An 18,044-nucleotide genomic window follows, 5' to 3' on the forward strand; every position below is an offset into this window, starting at 1 on the left:
ACTGAGTGACTGAACGGACTATATATAAAATAGATAAACAAGGACCAATTGTATAGGATAGGAAAGTATATTAAGAATATTCTAATAATCTATACCAAAAAAGACCTTGATGCTGGGAAAGACTGAGGGTGGGAGAAGGGGATGACAGAGGATGAGATGGTTGGATGGCATCACCGACTCGATGAACATGGGTTTGGGTGAACTCCGGGAGTTGGTGATGGACAGGGAGGCCTGGTGTGCTGCGATTCATGGGGTCGCTAAGAGTTGGACATGACTGAGCAACTGAACTGATTCTGAAAAAGAATCTATATATTCTATATAGAATTTTTGTTTATATATGTATCTGTTTGTTGTACACCTGAAAGGAACACAACATTGTAACTCAGTTCAGTTCAGTCGCCATGACAACTTAAGAGTTTGAAGAGGCCTCAGAAACCGTCCTGGAGAAGTAAACAGCAACCTATTCCAGTATCCTTGCCTGGGATTTCATGGACAAAGCAATCTGGCGGGCTACATTCCAGGCGGGGGAGGGTGTCGCAAAAGGGTCAGAGGGGACTGAGCAACCAAATAACACCAGGAACCTTCCAGTCTAATTTCCTCCTTTTCCAGGCTGTGCAAAGAGGTCGAGGACAAGTGGAGGCTACGAGTAAGTTTTCCGCGGGGCAGTCAGGGGCGCTGTGTCTGTTCCTTTACTAGAGACAACCTAACAAGTGTTAGAAACAACAGTTACACGTTAAAACCAAGACAAGCCTATATGAAATACCCTCCAAGTACCTTGATGTTAATTTTTGTTGCAAAATCCTGAAAGGGAGGGCTAGACATTTTCACTAATAAGGAGACCAAGTTGAGGGGCGGGGCAAGGCTTTTCTCCCGGGTCCTTTAGTAGAAAGAATAAAGCCGCAGCTTGCACACTCCCCACCCGCCCCGCCATTTGGAAATAGGGGTGAAAGACGTTTTGAATAGGCTGCCGCAGGGACACCAGGTCCCCGCTGCTCCCTCTGCGGCCTGGCGGGGCGGGGCGGTGCCCGAGCCGGTGGGCGCAGGCCGGGCGCAGTGCGCACGCGCGCACCTGTGCGGCGCAGGGGCCGCGCGCGCCCCCTTTCCCGCCGCCCTCGCCGCCCTGGTCTCTCCACCCGCAGGCCCCGCCTCGCTTCCTCCCCGCAATTGCCCGGTGGCTCGGCAGGAGGGCGGCGTGCTGCTGCGTCATCGCCAGGGGCCGGTTTGAATGAGTTTCTTGTCGCACCGTGTCTGCCGCAACCACCACCACCACCACCACCACCACCACCGCCGCGCCTCCGCCTCGGCCGCCACCGCACCTTCTAAGCGGCCCCTTCCCTTCGCCGTCCTCGCCAGGCCTGGCCTTCCCGCGCCCCGCCATGCCGCTCTACTCCGGTGAGCTCCTCCTCGCCGCGCGCCCGCAGTCCCGCCCGGGGCTAGGCCTCTGGGTAGGCCCGGCCTGCGGGGCGGACTCCCGGCCGAGCACGGGGCGGGGGAGACCGCGGCGCCGAGGGACCCCGCGCCCCTTCCTCTCTCCTCGCGAGTCCCGGGCCTTGCGGCGCGAGGCGAGCCGGGGGCCCCCGGCGCCGCCGGGTGGGTGGGGTGGGTGCGAGGGGCGAGGTGGGAAAGCAGCTCGCGTCGGCCCCCTCAGAGTGGTGACTCTGCAGAATAGTTTGTGTCGCTGTCCTCGCGTGCGGGGTGGGGTGAGGGTGGACCAGGCTGGAGGTGCGGTGGCATTTCCCGGGCTTCTCGAGGGGTAGCCGCGGGAGGGAGGCGGCCAGGAGGGGAAGCCTGGGCCAGGGAGTGATGGAGGGGCCGGGGATGGGAGGTTAGCTTCCGACGTTTTTGGGATTTCCCTGGGCTTACTCCTTGCGGCCACCGCCCCTTTTGTATAAATTTCAGTTTTATCCCGAGGCAGATGGCGAGCTTACGTTTTGCTTCGTTTTTGTTTCGTGAAACATTGTTTTGGGCTTCCACGGCCGAAGCACAGTGTTAGCTTTTGAGAGGTGAAGGAATACAAATACCCGCGGGCAGGGCATCATTTCGCTTGGCGTTTGACAGTTTTTTCCCCGCTTTGGCGTGATGGTAGTCCAATGTGTGAGGCAGGATCACGGTTTTACTGGAGTTAATGGGCCTTGCTGTCTCCCAGTCTTGATTCAAAATGGCACCTAAAACCTCTGGTGGTTCCAGTTGGCTGTGGGTGTGTGATTCATTGGCCATGGTTGACACTCTTAATTCCTTTCGTGAACATTTAGCATTTTGAAAGAATGACATCAAACAAAGGAATAATATTTAAAACTCGAGGTGGATTCTTGATATTCTAGGATTTTGAATTAAATACTTTAATAATGATTTTTTGTTTGGGGGGAGAAGTATGAAGTAGGAAAGCATAGCTTTATTGCTTTACCAGGCAAAAGGGGAAACCACAGCGGAGTAATGCCCTCAAAACTCTTGTGTACCTGAATGTACCTCTTTCTGAAAGCCTTAACAATTAACAGTAGAACGGTACTTGAAATATTCTATTTATGCAATAAAAAATTTAATAGGTATTAAGTAATGGTGGGTAAATATCAGTGTATGCTGATACTTAAACACACAGGTAGGCTCACAATTAAACCAATCCCTGTCTTTGTTCCCCTCGAAAAATGCCTGTACTCACCAAACTTCCTAGTTTAAAAATTGAGTTACATCTTAAATATTTAATCAGATCTTTTTCTTATTTCCAAAATGAGGGAACTGAAGTAGATTTCTAAGGTTTCTTCCTTTGACATCTTCATATTGAGAATCTGTTTATTTCCAGTTTCTGTGAAAAGCCCTATATTTAAAAAAAGAACATTTTAAGTACTGATTCATAAGATTTAGTAAAAAAAAAAAAAAATTAAACGTCCTGTCTCATATATGGTGAAGGGTAAGTGCCGTAAATACGTTTGTGTTTGGTGCAAAGCTCAGGTTTTTATACATATTGCTTTGTTTTAATCTTCAGCATAATCGTTTGGTACTGGTATAATTGTCCTTTATGGGTAAGCGAAAAGTTTAACTTGCCCACAGTGACATAGTTAAATTTCAGATATATTCATCTTCATTATTTCTCATACTGTTTTGATCTTGTCCTCTCACATATTTTGTTTGTGCTATTGTTTTATGTTTCTGGCTTATCTCAGTGATTGTAGTTGTTCCCTCTTCAAACCTATATTCTCTCTGCCATTGCTGGAGTGATCTAATGTTCAAACCAAAGTGGCTTTTATAAACCTTTCAGGGGCTGCGCATTTTGTACAACCTAAAGCCTGTACATTTTAACATGACTTAAGTTGTCTTCCCTGACTTGATCCCTGGTCCGTTTCTCCTTTTTCAGCTGCTTGCCCTTCAACTCTGGGAATTATTTGTCTCTCAGGATACCAGTGCTGCCTTATGCTTTTGAGTGTCTTTTCCAGGCATGCTTTTATTCTTATCCTCAGGCTAACACCTAATTTCTTCTTTGATACTGAGTCAATAGTGGTAACTCGTAGTATCACTTTCTCCAGGGTGTTCTTCCTCACTCATGAAGCATTCTCTTGTGTTCCTCCGGCATTTGTAATATTCATATTATATTGTTGGTTATTTTAACCTTTTTCTGTCTTTCCTTTATTAAATTGTAAGTTCATACAGTCTCCCTAATGCTTTCTACTGGGTTTATCACTGAATGAATGCTAACATTGATTGAACTGGGATTTGGAGTCAGGGTCACATTTTTTTTTTTTTTTTAATGGTGCTACGTGGCATGAGAGGTCTTAGTTCTCTGATCAGAGATTGAACCCAAGCCCCTTGTAGTGGAAGCATGGAGCCTTAATCTCTGGATTGCCTGGGATGTTCCAGGGTCACTTTTTTACATTCTGATTTTAGTAATCAGAGAAATCAGACAACTACTAGTAGTGGGATTCTCATTGTGAGCAGGTATAAAGGTTTCAGTGGAAACAAACTATGTAGATCCTTGAGTTAGTATGCTTATTTAAATGGCAGCCCCATGGGGCTTTGGGGATCTTAGTTCCCTGACCAGGGATTGAACCCAGGCCCTGGGCACTGAAAGCGTGGAGTCCTAACCACTGGAACACCAGGGAATTCCCTAGTTTATTTTTACATATTTCAAAAGTAGCTATTTTATGAGATTGATTGAATTTTTTATTATGGTAAAGTGTATGTAACGTGTTCTAAAGTATATGTAATAGTTCAAACATTTTAAAGTGTACAATTTTTGACCTTGAGTGCATTCACATTGCTATGCAAACATCACCTTGCACCTCAGGAAATTTTTGATGCTCCTAAACCGAAACTCTGTACTCATTTAGCAGTAACTCCCCATTTGCATTTCTCCCTAGCCTCCACCATTCTACTGGCAACCACCATTCTACTTTTTGTCTCTGTGAACTTGACTACTCTAGGTACCCCACAGAGAGTCATACAGTACTTATCCTTTTGTTATCTAGCTTATTTCACTTAGCATAATGTCTCCCAAGTTTCATCCATGTGGTAGCATATGTCAGAATTTCATTATTTTTTAAGGCCGAATAACGTCCATTGTACGTATATACTACATTGTGTTCATTCATTCATCTGTTGATGGACACTTGGGTTGCTCCTGTTTCTAGGCTATTGTTAAATGATGCTGCTATGAACATGGGCATGTAAATATCAGTTTGATTCCCTGCTCTCCATACTTCTGAGTATATACCTAGAAACGGAATTGTTGGATCGTTTAGTAGTGATTCTGTGCTTAACTTTTTGAGGAATTGCCGTACTTCCATGGTGGTGGCACCTTTTTACATTTCCATAGAGATGCACAGGGGTTCCAGTTTGCATACATCCCTGCCAACACTTGTTATTTTCTTTGTGTGTGTCATTTTTGTAATAGCCATCTGAATGGCTGTGAAGTAGGATATCTATAGTTTTTAATGATTCAGGTATATTTTTGACTTTTCTCTTTTTTTGTTGTTTGTTTTTTAATTTAGCCACACCTTGTGGCACGTAGGATCTTAGTTCCCCAACCAGGGATCAAATGCAGCCTACTGTGGTGAAAGCAGAGTCCTAACCATTGGCCCGCCACAGAATTCCTTGACCACTTCTTGCTCAGGAAGCAGACCTTACCTGATTCTAATGATTGTTAAACACATTTTGAAGCCTGAGAACCTTACTCTGTTCTGGGAGGTGTTTCAGTGTTGTCATTTTTTGCAGCTATTGTTGGAGGAGGATTCAGAAACCTTGAATATTTACTGACTAGTTTTGTGACGTTAATAAATCCGTCTGTTTCTTTTAAGTCTCAGTTTCCTTATTTATCAAATGAGAGTTGGATTAGATCCAGTTAAATTTTATCCAAGATCTTTTGCATTTACTTCACTTCTGATTTGGTAGGCATTAATTGAGTAAAAAGGTTAGTGACATAGTTTGGTGTTCAAGAACTAGCCTAATAGTTGTAAGGATCTTCTAAATCTTAAGCCTTGTTATTTTGTAAATGAAAACAAAATTATGGTTTGTTTGCAGTTACTGTGAAATGGGGAAAGGAGAAATTTGAAGGTGTAGAATTGAATACTGATGAACCTCCGATGGTGTTCAAGGCTCAGCTTTTTGCACTGACTGGAGTCCAGCCGGCCAGACAGAAAGTTATGGTGAAAGGAGGAACACTGAAGGTAAAATTTAGTCGAGATTTTCATTACGTACTTGTGAAAATAATTAGCACCAGAAAATGTAACATTTGAGGTATTTTTATTTGGTGACAGTATATAGTCTATGGGATTAAAACTCTGATTCATGTTAAGAAAGGAACACTGTAGCTGTTTCAAAACACTGCTATTAAGCAGCATTAATGTGTTTATTTTAAATGCATGGTATCAATGAATACAACTTAATTTTTCCTTTAGTTCACTTACAGTGATCACACTGATTTCAGTTAGGAGTCCAGGCTTACCAATATCATTGATGAAGGGCCACAGAAAAGATGTAAAGGTATTATCTTTATTATTATTTGTAATCCTGGGCAAGTATAGATTTTAAAATACGTTTTCTTTAAGAATTAGATGTGAAGTGCTAAAGAGCTCTAGTTATTTTCGAGTTAAGGATTGGCTACCCCTGTTAACTGGGCAGTAAAACAGTATAAGAATACTTATTCTTTTATTTTCTTTCATATTCAACTGTATGTATTTTTAAAAATGAGGAAAGTAAATTATTTTATGTATTTGATAAAAGAGGAAACTGATCATCAGAGAGGTTTAAGTAACATACAAGGGACCAAAAAAATATGGAATTTACAGATCAAGCAGATCTGGGTTCACTTCCCAACTTTGTGTGACCTTGGAGAAGTACATTATCTCAGAGGGCATATATAGTTACCATTCCTTTTGATTAGCAGTAATAGTCCTTAAATTGAGAAGGGATTTAGGGACTTACTTTCCCCTTTGAAGCAGGATGTCCAAAAAGAGATAGTAGTACCACCCAAGAATGCCTGGTACCTTCTGTGGAAAGGAAGGAGTGATATGGAACTGACCTCCTATGAAAGGAAGGGCTTAGCTGCCAAAATATCTGTGCCAATCAGGGCATTTTAGAAAACACACTTTAAATGAACATACAAAAGTTAAAGTATTTGTTAATTGATTGATGCATAGGTGTGAAATTTAGGTCCTGAGAAATATTTGTGGACGCAGCAAATATTAGTAATGGTTAGTTTGCCTTGGGTGGTCTTATTTACTCTCCTGATATAATTTGTAGTAGCACTTGCATTCTCAAAGTCTCTTGATTTGGGTGATTAGTTGTATAATCATCCTAATTATGTAGACCTATTTCATTCCCTAGGTTCTTCTTTGTTCTTAACACATAAATTGTTTTTAGCTCTGCTGGTTCCAAACATGCAGAAAGTTGGCGTCTGTCATATGTCATCAATCACGTGTTTCAGTACCTTTGTGCTGCCAAGTTTACTGTCTTTTAGATGGTATCTTATGTAGTTTAAACAGTTATTAGACCTACTAGTTTTAAGGCTGCATTAGTGTTTTTGTTTTTTTAAAAAATATTTTTGATTACAGTAATTTTAAAATCTGCATGCAGAAAATTTTTATTTTGAATTAGAAATCTAAAATTACTTGATTTTTAGATTATGTTTGGATTATACAGGGATGGTTAAATGTTTATTATTTGTCTTTAAAACAGGATGATGATTGGGGGAACATCAAAATGAAAAATGTGAGTATTATCTTAAGAACACTAATTGTAATGCAATTCCCTAATTATTACACAAAATGTATTTTTAATGCTTTTTTTTTCTGTCTATCCAGTTGTTCCAGCATCACATGTTGAAAATATTTTCCTTTTCTCATTGATTTGCCTCGGAGTCTTTCTTGAAAATCAGTTGTTGGCCTATTTTTGAACTCGTTTCATTGATACATTTGATTAATCTTGTATCACGTGGTCTTGCTTGCTGAAGCTTTATAATAAGTTTTGAAATAAGGTAGTGTAAGTTCTCCAAGTTGTTTCTATTTCCTCAAGATTATTTTAGCTCCTTTGCTTTTCCTTATAATTTTAAAATTAGTTCTACAAATGGACTCCTAGAATTTTGTTTTAGATTGCATTGAATCTGCAGTTCAGTTTGGGGAGAATGAACATCATAAAGTAATCGAGTACCAAAATCCTTAAATAACGTGTAGTTGTCCAGTTTTCTTAGCTCAGATAAGTTTTCAGTATGGGAATCTTGTATGGTTTTTGTTAGTTAGACTCTGGAACTTATTTCTTGGCTGTTAACAATACTTTAAAAATCTTTGTTTTCCAGTGGTTGTGGCTAGTTTATAAAAATATAGTTTATATTTATCCTGTGACCTTGCCAGATTCACTTATTAGTTCCCAGTAGTTCTTTCGTAGATTCCACTGGGTTTTCTATGAACATAAGCATGACTGTTTTCAGATTGAGGCAGTTTTACTTTTCCCTTTCCAATCTTTATGACTTGTTTCTTTTTTTGCCTTACTTCATTGCTGGCACTTCTAATACAGTGTTGAATAGAAAGTGGTGGAAGTGGATATCTTTGTCACTTACTAGTTCACTGAGACCGTTTAAGTTATGAATGGCTGTTGAATTTTAAGCGCTTTTCCTGCTTATTGAAAGGATCATATTTTTCTCTTATTCTGATAATCTGGCTAGTCTCATTGGTTTTTCACTATTAAACCTTGCATTTTTGATATGCTGTTCTCAGATTTCTTAATCTTTGTGACCTCTTTATACCCTCAAATTATTTTAAATTTCATATATATGGGTTATACCAATATTTATTGTATTAGAAATTAAGACTGAGGGAGTTTGGGGGAGAATGGATTCTTGTATGTGTATGGCTGAGTCCCTTCACTGTTCACCTGAAACTGTCATGACGTTGTTAATCAATTGGCTATACCCCAATACAAAATAAAAAGTTAAAAAAAATTAAGGCTGAGAAATTAAAAATATTATTCATTTAAAAGTAGCAGTAACAAACCTATTAACGTATTAATTTCATTTTTAAAAAATATTTTTCAGAACAGCAAAGAAAAGTGAAAGAATGGACTTATTCTACATTTTTTCAAGTCTCTTGACAGTCTAGCTTAATAGAAGATAAATGAATTTTTAGTTTTGTTTCTGCATTCTCAGTTTGTTGTGATACATGGCTTTGGCTGAAGTATATGTAAGATATCTGGTCTCATAATAGTTAAATGTTTGGAAAAGGGAGATGGCTTTTCAGTTAAAATCGTGAACATTCTTCTTTGATAGTATACCAAAACTCAACATGTGGTAGTTGGTTTATTGGTTTGTTTGATGCTTTTGAACTGTGGTGTTGGAGAAGACTTTTGAGAGTCCCTTGGACTGCAAGGAGATGACTCATTGGAAAAGACTCTGATGCTGGGAAAGATTGAAGGCAGGAGGAGAAGGGGACGACAGAGGATGAGATGGTTGGATGGCATCACCGACTCGATGGATGTGAGTTTGAGCAAGCTTCAGGAGTTGGTGAAGGACAGGGAAGCCTGGCGTGCTATAGTCCATGGGGCCGCAAAGAGTTGGACATGACTGAGCGACTGAACTGAACTTGATGTCCTAGAAACCACATCAGTGACCTTATGTATGTTAAAAATCTGTTTTGCATTGAAGAATGGATCTTACACTTGTGAATGACTTTGAAACGTCATATATTGGTCATTTGGAAAAATTGTTTTTCTGAGTTATTTATATCTTACTTTCATGTAAGTAGTTTCATGAAATGCTCATGGATTTCATTATATAATTCTTCAAAATGGCATTTGTTAATATCACTACCAACCTCAGTGGAAAAGTCTTTAATTCTAGAAAATTGTCAGGTGCATAGTGACAGATGAGCTCTAATTTTGTCATTGGCAGCTATAAATATTGTCAGTACTTTGCCCTGAAACTACTAGCTCAGTTTCTTCATTTTTGAAAAAATGTTACTAAATACTCAAGTCTAAAACCCCATAATTTGTCAGTTGTTTTAAGTAAAAACTGTATTTTGTTAAAAAAGGCAAGTAGTCAGGTTTCCAACACAAATATTCATGCAGGCTTATTGTGAAGACAGATACCAAGTAATTTTGGTATGCAGAAGTGTGTGTTTTTTTTTTTTAACTTAATTGGTACTTTGTAATTTTTATTATACCTTCATGTGTGAATAGCTTTCTTCATTATCAGCATCCCCCACAGAGTAGCACATTGGTTAAATTGATGAACCTACATTGACACATCATTATCACCGAATGTCCATGGTTTGTTAGGGTTCACTCATGGGATTGTGTGTTCTGTGGATTTGGACAAATGTATAGTGATATGTTTTCTGTAGTGTGGTACAAAATTGTTTCACCATCCTAAAAATTCTCTATGCTGTACATGTTTCTCTCTCTCTACCTTTGACAATTATTGATATTTTTATTGTCTCTGTAGTTATGCCTTTTTCAGAATGTCGTATAGTTGGAATTATACAGTCTGTAGCCTTTTCAGATTGACATCTTTAGTAATATGCATTTAAGTTTCCAAGTCTTTTCATGGCTTGATAACTCAGTTCTTTGTTCATTCAGTCGCTCAGTTGTGTCCAACTCTTTGTGGCCCCATGGACTGCAGCACGCCAGGCCTCCCTGACCGTGACCAACTCCTGGAGCTTACTCAAACTCATGTCCATTGAGTTGGTGATGCCATCCAACCATCTCTTCCTCTGTCGCCCCCTTCTCCCCCTGCCTTCAATCTTTCCCAGCATCAGGATCTTTTCAAATGAGTCAGTCCTTCTCATCAAGTGGCCAAAGTATTGGAGTTTCAGCTTCAGCATCAGTTCTTCCAGTGAATATTCAGGACTGATTTCCTTTAGGATTGCCTGGTTGGATCTCCTTGCAGTCCAAGGGACTCTCAAGAGCCTTCTCCAACACCACAGTTCAGAAGTGTCAATTCTTCGGCACTCAGCTTTCTTTACAGTCCAACTTTCACATCCATATATGACTACTGGAAAAACTATAGGTTTGATTAGATGGACGTTTGTTGGCAGAGTAATGTCTCTGTTTTTTAATATGCTGTCTAGGTTGGTTGTAACTTTTCTTCCAAGGAGCAAGTGTCTTTTAATTTCATGGCTGCAGTCACCATCTGCAGTGATTTTGGAGCCCCCCAAAATAAAGTCTGTCACTGTTTCCATTGTTTCCCCTTCTATTTGCCATGAAGTGATGGAACCAGATGCTATGATCTTCGTTTTTTGAATGTTGAGTTTTAAGCCAGCTTTTTCACTCTCTCACTTTCATCAAGAGGCCCTTTAGTTCCTCTTCACTTTCTGCCAGTAAGGGTGGTGTCATCTGCATATCTGAGGTTATTGATATTTCTCCTGGTAATCTTGATCTCAGCTTGTGCTTCATCTAGCCCGGCATTTCACATAATGTACTCTGCATATAAGTTAAATAAGCAGGGTGACAATATACAGCCTTGACATACTCCTTTCACAACTACCAGTTTGTTGTTCCATGTCCAGTTCTAACTGTTGCTTCTTGACCTGCATACAGATTTCTCAGGAGGCAGGTCAGGTGGTCTGGTATTCCTATCTCTTGAAGAATTTTCCGCAGTGTGCTGTGATCTACATAGTCAAGGCTTTGGCATAATCAGTAAAGCAGAAGTAGATGTTTTTCTGGAATTCTCTTGCTTTTTCTGTGATCCAACAAACGTTGGCAATTTGATCTCTGGTTCCTCTGCCTTTTCTAAATCCAGCTTGAACATCTGGAAGTTGATGGTTCACATACTATCACCACATTTAAAAAAGGGAAATAGCATCTTGGTATTATTGAAATAGTTTTGACTTCACTGGCTCTGTGAAAGGATCTGAGAGACCCCTGGAGGTTCACAGACAACACTTGGAGAACCTCATACTGGGACAGACAACTTGGATCATGATGTCTTTATCTCTTATTTATTGCTGGATTTAGTTTTCTCATATTTCAAAAGATATTTTTATGTGTTGAGGCATATTAGTGGTTTTGTTTTGCATTATCCTCACTTTGTCGTCAAGAGTTATGTGGGACACTCATTTAAAAGTTCTGTTTTCTGAATGAGTTGGTGTGAGATTGGTATTATTTTCTGTAAATATTTGAAATAAGTTACCAATGCGTTACATCTGGATTTGGGTTTTCTTCATGGGAATTTGATACTGTTTCTCTAGTAGACACCAGGCTATTTTGATTTTTTTTTTTTAATGTTTTTGCGTTTTGTTTAAATGTTTTTAATTTTTTTTAATGTTTAATGTTTTGTATTTTTTTTAATGTTCTTCTTTCGAGGAATTTGCTTATTTTAAATATGTTGAATTTATTGACATAAAGTTGTTCCTAGTGTCTGAAATAATTGTTAGTTATCCTATTATATCATTATTTATCGATGATCCTTCTTATTCCTGTTATTAATAAAAAAATATTTTGATCAGTGTTGGTAAGGATTTATCATAAGTCTGTTTGGTTTTTGACTTTGCTGATTTTACATATTACCCATTTTCTATTTTGTTGATAGTTACTCTAATTTTTTTCTCTTTGGAGTTTAAGTTACTTCATTTTCTTGCTCTTTAAAGTGTATGCCTAGATTATTGATTTTCTTTTAAAAAAATCTATTTTCTTCTTATAGACATTTAAAACTATTATTACTAATTTTTCTTTAAGCATTTGTAGCTGAATCTAGTGGTTGTGTTTTTATTATATATGCTGTGTTTTTATTATACAGTTAAAATACTTTCTAATACACCTTGTGATTTCTTTTTGAGCCATGGATTGTTTAGAACTGTATTTCATTTCCAGTTATATGGGGCTTTTTCTAATATGTTTGTGTTTCTTATTTCTGATTTGATTCTGTCATGGTCACATAACATATCCAGTGTTATTTCCATCCTTTGAAATTTGTTGACAACTTGTTTTACTCCATTCATTTGAATGTTTTCTGTGCTCTTGAAAAAATAAGGTATGCTGCTATTGTTGGGTAAAATGTTCTGTAAATGCCAGTTAGGTCAAGTTGGTGTATAGTCTTCATGTTCTTTCTATCCTAACTGATGTTTTATCTGTGTCTTTTATTAAATGTGTCATGATCTCCAGCTCTTGTGGATTTGATTATATCTCCTTTCAGTTGTAGTAGTTTAGTTTTGTCTGTTTTTAGGTGCATACATGTATAGGATTGTTAATAGCTCTATGAGTTGACCTTTCATCAAAATGAACTGTTCCTCTTTATCCCTGGTAATATTCTTTGCTCTTGAGTTTTACCCATTGTAGATTTTTGGTCCCTTGTTTTACAGATTATTTATAGGTTTTTTATAGATGTTTATCAGGTTAAGGAAAGTTCTGTTTCTAGTTTGTAGAAAGTTATCATGAATGTGAGTTGAGTTTGTCATATACTTTTTACATATATTTTGAAATGTTAATTTTTTATCCTTTAATTTCTTAATGCAGTGAACTATACTTCCTTTTTTGAATAGTTAACCAATCTTAATGTGTTTTATTTTAAATATAATTCAGATTCTACTGGTAGTATTTTGTTAAAATCATTTTTGTGTTTCTTTGTGTGAAAAATACGGTTTGTAGTTTCTTGGACTGTCTTTGAGTCTTGCTGTCAGTGTAATGTTTGCCTTATCAAATGAGTCAGAAGCAGTCCTCTCTCCCCTCTTTCCTGAAAGAGTTCATATTCTGAAACTGTTGCAGAAAATTCTCCAGTGATGTTCTCTAGGCTTGGAGCTTTGTTTGTGGGAAGACATTTAATTTAAGAATTTAGTGTCTTTAATAAATGTAGGACTCTTCAGATGTTACATTTTTTTTTTATACCAGTTTTGGTAATTTGTGTTTTGTAGGTACTTGGTCTGTTTAGTTTCAGTTGTTGAATTGATGGCATACTGTACTCTTTAATAACCTTTATTCTAGACTCTGTAGTGCTGTCATTTCAACATCCCCTCCTCCTGCTCCGTAGCGGCAAATTGTGCTTTCTTGCTCATTGTCTGTGTCACCTAGGGAGAAGTTGTTTAGTTTCATTGATTTCCCCTGCTCAGAGAGTCAACTTTTGCTTGTTCATTTATTATTTTATTGATTTTTCCCTCTTTGCTTTATTTTTTCCTTTCACTTTGATTTTAATATATACTTGTGCTAGCTTCTTAATGTAGAAGCTTATTTGATTTATTAATTTTAGGCCTTTTTTTGATTTCTGCTTTGCCCATTTTCCTATTGTATCCATATACACTTGATTTTTTTTTAAGTTTGTCAAAATTGTGATTGTCGTAATGGGCAAGTTTTAGGATTTACACAGTTAGTGTCATTAGTCCTTTCATCTTTTATGTCAATTCTAGAAAAATCTTCCAAAATGGCAAGATTTTTTAAAAATTAACTTGGAAAAAAAAAAATTAACTTGGATGTTTTACAATTGTTTTATTTTATTTACATTTAAGTCCTCAATTTGTAATTCATTTTGGGCATGGCATGTCATAAGGTAAAGAACTAGAATATTTTTCTAAATTATTATCTTCAACATTCTTCATATGTAATCTCTTAGTAATTTTAAAGATATTGTTTTAGTCTTCTTTTTCAGAAATTTCTTAGCTGTTTTCATGGGCATGAGTTTATTGCATGAATGAATCATTTTGTAAGGTCTCAGAAAGGGATTTAATTAAATTTATATAATAATTTGGAATCACATCTTTATAGTAATTTTTCCAGTCCAGAAATTTGTTGTGTCCTTCAGCTTATTTAGATGTTTATTAATATCTTTATATAAAGCTTTATAGTTTTCTTATTAAAATATATATATCTTATTATGTTTACTCTTAGATAACTTTGGTATTCATTCTTTTCAATTGTATTTTCTAGCTGACTGTTGCTAGTATAGTCTTCAACTATTTGGTTTTCCTGAGACAGTTGTCTTTGGAAAAAAATTCTTTAGTAATTGCTTAGTGCTCCTTTGCTATTATCTTACAGAAAGTATAAGTAAAAATAATAGGTGATAGAATGATCGTCATAGGTACTCATAAGGCTTGAGTTTGTTGACCTTATTTATTTCCTAATTTAATCCTCATCTAGATATTTTTATCTTATTGGCCTTTCTTAAAAACATTTTTCTGACTTTTCTCCCCTCTTTTAAACCTCTCTACCCTCTTTATCTCAGGTGTTCATGTCTTCCAATTAAGATACTGAGTACGATGTTCACATTTCAAGATTAGGAGTTTTAGGGTGACAGTCGTCTTTGTTCTATTGTGTGGAATGTTACATCAGTATTTCCTTAGGTTAATAACATGTAGAATTATAAAATTGGACATTTTGAACTAATTTATATATTTGGCTTGATAATTTCCAACAATGGAGATTTTTCTGTTCAGTTGTAAATAATGGTTACAGTTACAGAATAGACTTACATAGGAATATTATCACTGCTTAGTGTGTTATGGAGAGAAATGATGCCACTAAATACGAATGATTGACGATATTGAAAACAGTCTCAGCTTTGTGACAGTGTTTTTGACCTTAGCTTTATTGAGGTATAAATAAAATATGGTATATAGAGAGTATAGTATAGTATATAGAGAGTAAAATTCACCTACTTTAGAGTTTGATGGATTTGGTTAACTTTATGCAGTCATGTCACCACTCCCACAGTCGAGATACAGACGTTCCAGCATTCTGCAGGTGACCTTTGGCCTGAAGCAGCACGCTAGCGTTTCATGATTTTTAGTGTATTTACAGAGTTGTGTAACTTCACCACAGTCTGATTTTGGAATATTTTCATCACCCCAGAAAGAAATGTGTTCCCATTTTCAGACATTCTCTTTTCCCATCTTCAGCCCTTGCAACCACTAATCTGTCTTAGATTGACCTTTTCTGGTACACAGAAGCACGTGATATGTGTTTTTCTGCGTCTGACTTATTTCCTTGAACATAAACATGGTCAGCTTTTGAGTTTTCATGAAATTTTTTTTTTTTTTTTTTACAGGGAATGACTGTACTAATGATGGGGTCAGCAGACGCTCTTCCTGAGGAACCCTCAGCTAAAACTGTCTTTGTAGAAGACATGACAGAAGAACAGTTAGCATCTGCTGTAAGACATGCCACGTTTTATATACCTGATTATTACTTTTTAAGAAACAGCAAGATGACTTTCAAAAAGTAGCATCTGTGCATTTTGAGGATTTAATTGACATCAGGATGCATGTTATCAGCAGTAAACCAAAGTTTTGTTTTTGAAATTGGCTCATGGGATCCTTTTCTAATTGAACAATTCATTACAAAGTCATTAATATCTGTAATAAAGGCATCTGGCAGACAGTGCTGTTAAAGTGTCTACTGTTACTTTATGGCAAAACAAGCTTAAAGAAGTTACATAGTTTAAATGCTGGGATATTTAAATTCTCAAAACCTTCCATGGTGAAAATACATACAGTTTATCCTTAATTTAAGAATGCAGTGTTGGTTTAGAAACTGGCCAACACATTCTTGTCAAATATTATTATTGTTTTTACTACCCAGCATTTATATAGTACCATTCATTTTCTGGAAGTGTTTCCTTTTTTTTAAATTTGTTTATTTATTTTGGCTGTGCCCGGTCTTTGTTGGGGCATGTGGGATCTAGGTCCCTGACCAGAGATTGAACTGGGTATCCTGCATTGGCTGTGCTGACTCTTAGCCACTGGACCACATGGGAAGTCTCCTTGAAGTATTTCAGTATATATTTTGTTACCCTCTTCTAGGGATAAACCTGCAGAGGAGGCAGGACTGATAAAATTCTTTATTTTCAAGAAGGGAATTAAAACACAAAATGATTGTCAGCATGATGCAAGTAAAACTTTTTTTGTTAGGAAAATAAAACATTGTTGGCATGGAATATAAATTGGTATGAGTTGGTAAATTGTTTGCTTCAAAGTGTTTAGTGATTTATATATGCTGTGTCATTTTATAAAATTGATTTAATCCTTTTCCTTATCAGATGGAGTTACCATGTGGATTGACAAACCTGGGTAATACTTGTTACATGAATGCCACAGTTCAGTGTATTCGTTCTGTGCCTGAACTCAAAGATGCCCTTAAAAGGTAAGACAGAAGAGAGACTGTATGTGTTTTTTGGGTAAAGAAGATTCACATTTGGATGAATAGTATTCTTTTGCACTTCTGTATATATTTAGTAGCTTGTAATATAATTCATCAAAAATTCACCCTGTTCATGTGTTCAATTAGATGGTCTTTATTATATTCACCAGAGTATGCAAGTATCCTACAATCTAATTTCAGAATACGCCCCTGCCCAGAAAAAACCCTCATGCTCTCTTCGTATACCTTTCCCACCTCCAGCTCTGGGCAGCCATTAGTACTTTTTGTCCTACAGATTTGCTGATTCGGGACATTTCATATCAGTGGGGTCATGCACTATATGCTCTTTTTGTGACTGGCTTCTTTCACTTAGCATACTGTTCTCCAGGTTTATCCATGCTGTAGCGTGTAAGGTCTACCCTGGTGGCTCAGACGGTAAAGAATCCGCCTGCAGTGCGGGAGACCTGGGTTCGATGCCTGGGTTGGGAAGATCCCCTGGAGGAAGGCACGGCAGTCCGCTCCAGTCGTCTTGCCTGGAGAATCCCATGGACAGAGGAGCCTGGAGGGCCACAGTCTGTGGGGTCGCAGAGTCGGACATGACTGAGCGACTAAGCACGCATAGCATATAGCAGTCCTTCACTGCTTTTAACGACTGAATAATAGTCCACTGTGGATATGCTCTTTTGGCTATCCAGTCATCAGTTGACGGACGTTTGGATTGTTGCCACGTTTTAGCTGGCATAAATGATGCTACAGTGAACATTCAAACACAAGTTTTTGTGCAGATGAGGTGTTCTCATTTCTCTTGGTTGTGAGTAGGTTGCTTGTTCACGTGGTAACTCTTAAACAACATTTGAGAAACTGCCAAACTGTTTTCCAAAGTACCATTTTACATCCTCTCCAGCAGTGCTCGAGAGCTCCCGATTTCTTTGCTTCTGTGCTAGTCTTTTTAAACAATATTCAGGTTTATTAAACAAGTTTTTAAAAGCTTCAGGCCGTTGTGTATAGTGCTGCTATAAACATTGGGGTGCATGTATCTTTTTGAATATAGTTTTGTCCAGATACATGCTTAGGAGTGGGATTGCTGGATCATATGGTAGCTCTGTTTTTAGTTTTCTAAGGAACCTTCATAAAGTTTTCCACAGTGGCTGCACCTACTTACATTCCCATCAGCAATGAGGAGGGTTCCCTTTTCTCTACACCATCTCCAGCCTTTGTTATATGTAGACTTTTTAATGATGGCCAGGACTGTTGTAAGGTGGTACCTCATTGTAGTTTTGATCTGCATCTCTCTAATAATTAGAAAAGTTGAGCATCTTTTCATGTGTCATCTATATGTCTTTGTAGAAATGTCTGTATAGGTCTTCTGCTCATTTTTGGATTGAGTTGGCCTTTTTTTGCTGTTAAGTTCAATGAGCTATTTGTATATTTTGGAAATTGATCCCTTGTTGATTGCGTCATTTGCGAATATTTTTTCCCATTCTTTTCATTTTGTTTATGGTTTTCTT

The 18,044-nt window shown here is 37.8% G+C and overlaps 1 protein-coding gene across 1 annotated transcript in view; it reads left to right on the forward strand.

Annotated features, from left to right (window-relative positions):
* The first annotated feature begins 1,079 nt into the window (after positions 1–1,079).
* USP14 (ubiquitin specific peptidase 14) overlaps positions 1,080–18,044 on the forward strand; it is a 37,396-nt gene continuing 20,431 nt past the window's right edge. Inside the window, exons 1-5 of the mRNA XM_070361816.1 lie at positions 1,080–1,392; positions 5,509–5,654; positions 7,165–7,197; positions 15,446–15,550; positions 16,436–16,539. Of these exons, the coding sequence (XP_070217917.1) occupies positions 1,377–1,392; positions 5,509–5,654; positions 7,165–7,197; positions 15,446–15,550; positions 16,436–16,539 (404 nt within the window). The 5' untranslated portion in view covers positions 1,080–1,376. The remainder of the gene's footprint in view (positions 1,393–5,508; positions 5,655–7,164; positions 7,198–15,445; positions 15,551–16,435; positions 16,540–18,044) is intronic.

Source organism: Bos mutus, chromosome 24 (assembly GCF_027580195.1).
Source record: "Bos mutus isolate GX-2022 chromosome 24, NWIPB_WYAK_1.1, whole genome shotgun sequence".
NCBI lineage: Eukaryota > Metazoa > Chordata > Mammalia > Artiodactyla > Bovidae > Bos > Bos mutus.